Source organism: Girardinichthys multiradiatus, chromosome 4 (assembly GCF_021462225.1).
Source record: "Girardinichthys multiradiatus isolate DD_20200921_A chromosome 4, DD_fGirMul_XY1, whole genome shotgun sequence".
Lineage (NCBI taxonomy): Eukaryota > Metazoa > Chordata > Actinopteri > Cyprinodontiformes > Goodeidae > Girardinichthys > Girardinichthys multiradiatus.
The window spans coordinates 31,418,372-31,428,165 of NC_061797.1; the positions used below are offsets into that span (position 1 = coordinate 31,418,372).

Below are 9,794 nucleotides of genomic sequence, written 5' to 3' on the forward strand. Positions count from 1 at the left end.
GTAATGTCAGCAACACATGCAGGTAAATAGACTTAGCACAAAAAACAATAGGGCAATGTCTGTTAACTTATTATAACAATGCTTTTTTTGGCAGTACATATGCTGTTGGAAACACTGTTTACTTCCCTTTAAATGGTGCAGCCTTTCTAAGGAAATTGCATTTGTGTGTTGAGCAGCAGAGTGGAGTATGTGGGTGTAGCCCATGAAAAACTTTCCAAATGCTCTCTGCCAAATGCCAACAGCTTACCCTGACTGACTCTTTTTTAGTGTAAGTAGGTGAGTGACTTTTTTATGTACCATTTTCTCATGATAAAGCTAAAACATACTAAACAGAAGCAAACACTGCTAAAGTGAACAAAAATGACACAAGAAACACATCTTTAAAAAGCTGGTTATAAAACCAAACCCTAACAAATTAAAAAACTAAAGAAAAAAGTATTTAGCTGCTTCCTAAACAGAATCATGGCCACACAAAGAAAGAGGTAACACATTTCATAAGTTAGGGGTCATTACTTTAAAATATCTGTCTCTGATCTTACCAAGGCCGTGGCATTACTAATAGTGTCCGACCAGATGATTGGAGACTACGAAAAGGGATATGAACCTCAAAGAGGTCACCCAATGCAATCAAATAAACAACATTCAATAAAATGTATTGAATTGTGTGATTGAAGTTTGAAGAAACATCTTGGTATTTCCACATTTATTTATTTATTTATTTTTTTTGATTTAACAAACAAGGGCTTTGATAGGATGTGGGGGAACTATACACAACCAAAACAGCTTATCACCTCCTCTTTATGCTGGTAAATAGCTTGGACACACATTACTGTTAGATGATCTTCTTCAACCAACATCTGACAAGTGTTCAGTGGGGTTGACGTTGGCACCTCAGGGAGCCCATTCTATTTTATCCACCCACAATTTCTGAAGGTAGCCTCTGATAAATTCCGCTCTATGTGGACAGGCATTGACCTTTTGGAGGATAGAGTTTGGTTTCTAACAATGGAGATATGGGATTTCCACTGGTCACCTTAAATGATGACCAGCCTTTTTTTCCAGTAAGGGAGGTGCCACCCCATACCATCACATTGCTATCACAAACAGTTGTTCAATACTGGCAAAGAGGATTATATATTTCATGGGTGAAACCCACATATTCAACTTGGCTGCTCAACAAATGTGCCACTGTTAAAAGAAAAATTAACATGTTTTCCAACCACCTGGAAATGTTTATTTCCAATCAGCAACATTACCACAAGGTAATAATCAACCCAAAAAACATTTCCTTACTTTTTGTGCTAAATGTATTTAATTTACATAGAGTGCACAGCCACATAAAAGCAAGTAATAATTTGCCAGTTATGTTGTGCTTGATGCTGACAGACCGAAATAGATATGAAACTGCTGAGCTTTGATTTAACATTATACTAACAAGAAGCACTGAATTTACATTTCTAAAGATTTTTTGTATTTCTTTCTATGAGGCCTGATGAAAGATAAAAGGCATCTACTCTAAACTTACGCTGACACACAAACACACCTACATGCAACACGCCACATAATGGTGCGAGCCTAAGCCTGTCGACAAAGCACTTGCTCAACAGCCCCGACTGCTAAACACACCTACAGGTATAAAATAAACACATCAGTCAAAACAAGATATTTTGGTGTCATAATACCAACAACCCCACTTTATGACTGTTGCTTCACCTGGGCAGTGGAACAGAAACTTACAAAACATTTACAACACGTCTCTTTTGTTTATCTCTACCTTGAGACATAATCAAAGTTTAGAATCAGTTCTCACATGTTTCACTCTATAATTGGATGCCCAGGGTAGAAACAGTGTTGGAAGCCTTTTTGTATTTCTTATCAATCTCATTTATCTTTCTTTGCATTTCCCAAGACCAGCGCAACAGTGTCCCACCTGCAGAATCAGTGATTCTTTGTCTCCCTCCAGACGTGATAACCGCTCCTGGTGGGACTCAGTGTTGTTGTTAGAGCTGAGGTTTTCCTGTTGAATACAGATCATTGATTAAACTTTGTATATTCACTATATAAATCAGTTTCTGAGAAGATATTTTATTTTATTTCCAGTCTTAAGATGCAAAACCCTTAAACCTCTTACAGTGCCAGAACTGTGTGGAAGTTGTAAGAGGTTTACAAGTCCTAATCCGGCATTCAAAGGTGTGTACCACATTTTATACCAGTTAAATAGTTTAGAAGGTTAGTGCTGGCTTAGGTCAGTGTTGCTTGTGTACTCAGTGATATCTCACAGTCACTGAAATTTAAGAAATGTAAATGCAACCCAAATGTCCTAACTATTGTTTAAAATAAAATTTAATTGAACTGACTTAAATTTTTCACAGAACTTCCATTCAGACATTGTTGGTCAAATGACTGGAAGTAAAACTTTTCTCTGAATTTGCTGACAAGGTCAGCTAATTCATGCTGTAGAGCATTGCAACATACCTTCTTACAAATGTAAAAGTCCAATGTTTCAGCAATGTAGTGTTTGACTAGACTATAAAAATTTAATTCAAAGCAGCTAAAACATTTCCTCTTTATGATTATGTAAAACGTTTTGAAAAGATTTGGCAAGTTTGTTATTGTTTTTAAGGGTATTCAAAACTAAGTATGGAACTGGACAATAAAAATGTGTGCTGGTAGGTGAGTTGCAGGCCCATACTTTGAGCAGTTTGTATGTTCCTTCTGAAACACAGGTTTCACTTTTGAGTACATTTTCAAAATCCTAATTTTCCTCTCTAATTTTATTTCTTTTATTATTTTTTTCTTTCTTTAAAGAGGGAGAATATATATTATTGCAGTGCTTTGAGGACATATTTGCACCATTACACATTTCTTCTGTATTTGTTTTTTTTTTTTTCCTAGTCCCACTTAAATGTTTCACGTCATAAAATTTAATTTAATAACAGACAGACAAATCTTAGTAAACACAAAATATATTGTTTAATTACAGTTTTAAATCATCCCCTCCTTGAACCGCCATCTTAACGTGGTGGAGGGGTTTGAGTGCTCGAATGATCCTAGAGGCTATGTTGTCTGGGGCTTAAATGCCCCTGGTAGGGTCTCCCATGGGTGACGGGTCAGACAAAGAGCAGTTCAAGACGCCATCATGAGGACCACACGTCACAAGGCACGTGACGACTGAGTCGGGTCCCACCCCGGAGCCAGGCCTAGGGTCGAGACTTGTTGGAGAGTGTCTGGTGGCCGGGTTGCTCCTCTCTGACTGTCGTTTCGGCCAACAGGCCGAGCAGTAGTGCGGAGTACCAGGCCTTCTTGGCATCCCTGTCAGGGGTGCTGCATTTGTGCCCCTCCCAGGGACTCCGTTATTCTGCTGGGGGACTTCAACGCCCACATGGGCAAGGACAGTGACACCTGGAGAGACTGGGAGGAATGGCGTCCCCGATCTGAATCCGAGTGGTGTTTCATTATTAGACTTCTGTGCTAGTCACAGATTGTCCATAATGAACACCATGTTCAAGCATAAGGGTGTTCATCAGTGCACTTGGCACCAGAACATCCTAGGCAGGACGTCAATGATTGACTTTGTTGTCGTGTCTTCAGACCTTCGGCCGCATGTTTTGGACACTTTGGTGAAGAGAGGGGCTGAGCTGTGAACTGATCACCACATGTTGGTGACTTGGATCCGCTGGAAGAGGAAAAAGCCTGACAGACTTGGCAGGCCCAAGCATACAGTGAGGGTCTGCTGGGAACATCTGGCGGAGCCCTCGGCCAGGGATGTATTCAACTCCCACCTCCAGGAGAGCTTTGACCAGATTCCGGGGGATGTTGGAGACATAGAGTCCGAGTGGACCGTGTTCTCTGCGTCTATTGTCGATGCTGCTGTCTGCATCTGTGGCCGTATGGTCTGCGGTGCCTGTTGAGGCCGCAATCCCCAAACCCATTGATGGACAACGGCAGTAAAGGATGCTATCAAGCTGAAGATGGAGTCCTATCAGCTGTGGTTTGCTTGTGGGACTCCTGAGGGGGCTGACGGGTAACATGAGGCCAAGCGTGCCACAGCCTGGAGTGTGGCAGAGGCAAAAACTCGGGCTTGGGAGGAGTTCGGTGAGGCCACGGAGAAGGACTACCGGTTGGCCTCAAAGTAATTCTGGCAAACAGTCCGGCGCCTCAGGAGGGGGAAGAAGTGCTTCGCCGACACTGTTTACAGTGGGGGGAGGGGAGCTGCTGACCTCGACTGGGGACATTATCGGGCAGTGGAAGGAGGGAAGGAGTACTTCAAGGATCTCCTCAATCCTTCCATCATGCATTCCCTGGTGGACGCCAAGGGCCGGAGGGGTCTGGTTTGGGGACCAGTGGATTTTATCTCTACTTTTTGCATATGACGTTGTCCTGCTGGCTTCCTCTAGCCAAGGCCTACAGCATGCACTGGGGCAGTTCGCAGCTGAGTGTGAAGTGGCTGGGATGAAGATCAGTTCCTCCAAGTCTGAGGCCATTGTTCACGACCGCAAAAGGGTGGCTTGCCCTCTTCAGGTTGGAGGGGAGTTCCTGCCTCAAGTGGAGGAGTTTAAGTATCTTGAGGTCTTGTTCACAAGCCACGGGAGAATGGAGCGGGAGATCAACAGATGGATCGGTGCGGCTCCCACAGTAGTGGGGACGCTGTGCCAGTCCTTTGTGGTGAAGAGAGAGCTGAGCCAAACAGTGAAGCTCTCGATTTACCAGTCGGTCTACGTTCCTACCCTCACCTAAGGCCATGAACTGTGGGTCATGACCGAATGAATGAGATCCCAGAAATAAACGGCTGAAATGAGCTTCCTCCATATGGGTGGCCGGGCACTCCTTTAGAGATAGGTTGAGGAGCTTGGCCATCCGGGAGGAGCTCGGAGTAGAACCGCTGCTCCTCCACATCGACCGGAGCCAGTTGCAGTGGCTTGGGCATCTACACCGGATGCCTTCTGGACGCCTCCCTCAGGAGGTATTTCAGGCACATCCCACCAGGAGGAGGCCCAGGGGACAGCCCAGGACACGCTGGAGGGACTATGTCCCCCCTTGGGCTCGTCCCGGAGGAGCTGGAGGAGATGTCTGGGGAGAGGGAAGTCTGGGTGTCTATCCTGAGTCTGCTGCCCCCGCGACCCGGTCCTGGATGAAGTGGAAGACGATGAGACAAGTTTGAAATCATACTGGTGAATACCACCTGACTTGTAGGACCTTTACAATAAAGAAATCACTGAAGTGGTAACTTAGGGTAATATAAAGTAGGCCAAACGATCTCAAATTGCATTGTGCCTCAAACTAAAGAAGTCGAAGAACAGATAGGAAGTGAAGTCAGTAAAATCTAGCAGTCGGGAAATGTTACAAAGCTTTTTCTAAGGCTTTAGAATTTCAGCAAATCTCTCAGAGAAAAAAGACTTTGGAGTGGCTAAGATCAAGTCCAGACTTAAATCTAGTACTATACATACATGTAACATCAGTACACTTCTATACATAGTGTCATAGGCCGTCCATCCATCCATCCATTCATCCATCCATCCATCCATCCATCCATCCATCCATCCATTGTCCAATCTCCAAAGGTAATTGGGTGAGAGGACTTTTCTCCAATAGTCTGGGCTAAAGGAAAGCACTTTACAGGTCATTCAGAAGACACCAAAGACCCTCTTGAGCCATCACGGTCACTGCCTGAAAATCAAATAATTATTAATGGTACTCTTTTTCTTAACCGTATAAGATTAATGGTAGCTGTTAAAACTAGTTTTTAATTTAATTTGTAAATAAGTTATTTTGATTGATCATTTTAATTGGGACAGTTATGAGAAAAATGCATCAGACTTCGCAAAAGAAATATGGGTGAGTTTTTTTGGCTCTACATGGGGTAGAGTCAATGTGAGCATTTTGTGTGTTTGTGGTGTAGGGCGGGGGTGTTAGACAGTCAGGTCGTTTAGTCATAAGAAACAGCCTGATATGGTTAATTGGCTGGCATGTAACAGTAAACAAGTACATTGCCAACTACCAAGTAATCAGAGTCCTTCTCAAAGGATTTGCAGATGACTGGGTGAGTTTATAGTACAGCTTGAAACATTTACACTGCTACCTTCTGTAAAAAAGTGAATCATTTTGAACTGCAGCCCTTGTTCTGCTATAAAAGTGAAACAAGGACAATATTTTTGGATGTAAAGTAAACAACTGTTCAACACTAAACCACAAAATTAAATGAAAGGTATGCATAAAAAAATCAAAAGTGTACACCTGGAATGTTTGGTTTGAATAAAACTCATCTAGAGACTGCTGATGGTGTCATGAAATATGTGATTCTTCTGAACTTTTAACCTATTACAAAGAACACCACATCAAGATTAATAATTTTTGGTTTTTGTTTGTGTTTTGTAGCTTATTTACTCTTTCAAGATATTGTGATTCTATATTATTATGAGTCAATATACTTGTTGCATTTTCCTCGAATTGAGATAATTGGGCTGAGCTGTAATTCTGAAGAATAGTTTTGTAATTCAGGTTGTTAGCTTAATGTATGTTATTGATAGTAACGTTATATCAATCTAAGTAGCACTGAAAATTAAAACCCAATGGAAACCAATACAATGCTTCTCATATACAACAAAATTGCAGATGTTTCTCCATAGATATTTTATAGCTTAAGGTGAATTATCTAAAACTTTGTGTACTTCCTTTATTTAATTAAATTATCAATAATTTTAGAAATCCAGAAAGAGAAAACAACACAAACCTTCAAGACAACTACCTGAAAATAAAAAGTGAAGCATGTCAACCAAAAATATGCTTTTAGATTAATCTTTCACATCATCAATAATTGTTATGAAAACAGAAAATTGCTGTTAAACACTTCACGTTTAAAGCTAGAGTTTAGCCCACTAAAATACTGACTATGGAAACTGTTAGTATACTGGAATAGCAGAAAAAAAACCTGATTTGCAAAAAAAAAAAAGGTTAGTGAAACTGTAGTGCATGTGATAGACAAAAGTAGACATAGAAGTAGCGACTGTCTTACCTTTCTGAGCCAGGCAAAATGTTTGTAGAAATCAATATGATACTCCATCCTGCGGACCCATTGTAGTTGAGCTCTTACTTTTAATCTCTAACAGAACTGAGTATATATATTTCTATATATATTTCTATATATATATATATATATGTATATATATATGCTAAAAAGCACCAAACAATTAAAACAATGCTTTCAACTACACTGCCTGCTCTCCTTCTTTTACAAAAACCCTATGCTGCAGCTGTGGAGCATGCAGGAAGGATCTAGGTCTGTGTGGTTTGGAGCCCAGGCTGCCTCAGACTTTTAGAGCTGAACTGAAAAAGTCAAACTATGCCAATTGGCTGGACTCTCCCCCGATCCCCCCATCCCCCACACCCTTTTTTGTTTTTTGTTTTATATCTACTTTCAATTGCCCTCTTTTTTTTCCTTTATGCATTCTCAAGGTTCTTGATTTCTAGCTGCAATCTTTTGCATTTTAGCTGCATGCAAGGTCCTAAACCTTTATTTGCCTCTCCTGAGGCTGTTCTCACAACACCCCCTGAGTAAGATGAGTTTTGTGGGGCTTTTTAAATGGACTATAGGAGAGGAAACTTTTTTTTTTCTCTAACATATGCTTCTCAGATGTGGTGCGGGGCAAGAAGTCAGTAAAGGCTACACAGAAGGGGAGAAGGCAGTGGAGAAGAGTGGAAATGAGTATTATGTTTACAATATCAAATATAAACAAATGCAAATACTTTAAGTGCCTTACTTGAACCACTTAAAAAACTAGATATGTCAAGGAAAAGAAGGAATGAATAAGATAGAGAAAAGGAGAAGGGAATAAAACTACTTTCACTGTAAAAAAAGCTCTGGATCTCATTACCATTACCATTTACTAAATATTCTCCTTCCGGCTCACTTCATAGCAGACAAGAAACCAGCCCCCCAGATGTTGCTTAACAGGATCAAAGACCAACAAGTCAAGCAAAAAGTACAAATTCTGAACATATAAGTAATCTTTGGCAGCAAACCTTTGACTTCTATGATAAAACCTTTTAACATATATTAGACAGCAAATTGTGTGTGCACAAAATTAGCCTATTTCTCATAAAGTTATTATATTCTATATTCTATAACTACCTTATGCAGAAATGCCACTGTGAATAAAAACATACTTACCTCTCCTCCATACAGTCAATTTATTATAAGATTTGCAGTATCGTTAAACATTTGTTTGCTAAGAGAGCTCTACTTTTTCTCTCCTCTGGCCCACCGGTCAACTCTGAGGGCCTCTATCACCTGAAGAGCCTCAAAAACAAGTCCCACAGGTGTGAGGAAGGGCAACTGTAGGCACTGTCTGAATATTTGTTACCTTGTAACTGTGTAGAATCACTACAAATACCACACATTTTGCCTAGACAATCCAATAAATTAAATCCAGTTAAATCCAGGAATTTGCAAGTACCTCAAATTGTGTGATTGTTTCTACCTTCTGGCATTTTGGCAACTATTCTGAGTTCACAACAAATAAAAAGGAGGAGTTGCAAATGGCAAGAAAAGGAAAATAATTTTCAGCTATGCCCTCTTGTGGGCACTATAACGACCCAGTATTGAACGTAGGATGTAAATAGTATCAAACATTGGCTGTGGCTTTTTGAATCCACAAATTAGATGTTCACTTGTAGTTAATACAGTTTGAATAGCAGAAAGTACTTTTCATGTGTGCTTTTTGAAGTGAAACCACATGGTAAATTAACATAATCAGGACATAATTTTAGAATCTGGGCAAATGCATAATGTTAACATCAGATACTGGAATTAGAATTATCTGTGTATGATTTTTAGCCTTTTTTGGTTGCTTAATTTGTCACTAAATGTGATAATGGAAAAGTTGTATCCTCTGTTTATAGATCATAGAGTCATAATCCCATGCTACAACTCCGCTGTGGTTACAGAATGAGTGGTGCTGAAAGTGTTTTACCAATGTTAGAAAAAACTAGATGTTAGAAACGTGTTTAAGCTCACAATCTTTTGTGAGAATTGTACAAAAAAATAACGGAAGTTTGAGTTAAATCAGTGACTGAGAAAAAGCATGGATTAGTGCAAAACATTCTAAAAGTAACTTTTAGTATATCTGACAGTTTCAAATGATGAGGAAAGGTTTACCATGAAATGCATATGCAAAGTGGCCATCAGAAAAATCTTTTGGCGGCAAGCAGTCTTATGAAAGCCTAAAATTAAAAACTGGGCAGTCTCCTGAGACTTTGATGATGAAATAGAAACTCTTACCAGCTATAATGTCATCCATTTGCTCCAAGGCAACTTCCAACATGTGGCTGGCATGTGCTTCCATGAAATCTTACTCTTAGAGCAGCACAGATAGAAATTCATTGACTTGTGAAAGCAGCGTGGTAGTTGATGAAATGATGGAAAAGAGAGCAGGGCTACAGAGCTTGTTCAAGTTGTATCCACCCTGAGCAAAGCTCTAACAGCTATACTGACATTTTTGTGACTCTGAAAGTAAATAACCTCCTGAGTGTGGTTTTTGGGTTTAAACTCTCCTCTCATTTGGTGACCAGAGTGTCACCAGTTGTCAGGATTGTCATCTACTTAAGGCCCAAGCTCCTATTTGGAGTGTTTCAATTCAGTTCAGTTTAGTTTGATTATTTAGCGACAATTCACAACGAAAGTCAACTGAGTCCGTTATATGAATTTGATTTCTGTCAAATTATAACCACATTTTAAATGACAGAATCATGTTTACTGTTTTAATAACAATAAAAGAGCAGTTTTTGTTGTCCATCTA

The 9,794-nt window shown here is 40.1% G+C and overlaps 1 protein-coding gene across 7 annotated transcripts in view; it reads right to left on the minus strand.

Moving 5' to 3' along the window:
* ppfibp2a (PPFIA binding protein 2a) overlaps positions 1-7,275 on the minus strand; it is a 30,743-nt gene extending 23,468 nt beyond the window's left edge. For 2 of the 7 annotated variants that reach the window (XM_047363562.1, XM_047363559.1), the window contains exons 1-2: positions 7,013-7,272; positions 1,931-2,017 (exon numbers count right to left, since the gene is read on the minus strand). In XM_047363562.1, the coding sequence (XP_047219518.1) occupies positions 1,931-2,017; positions 7,013-7,060 (135 nt within the window). In that variant the 5' untranslated portion in view covers positions 7,061-7,272. Of the gene's footprint in view, positions 1-1,930; positions 2,018-7,012 lie in introns of all 7 variants that reach the window. The other 5 variants (XM_047363569.1, XM_047363564.1, XM_047363560.1 and 2 more) reach the window with 4 other exon arrangements.
* Between the last annotated feature and the right edge of the window lie 2,519 nt (positions 7,276-9,794).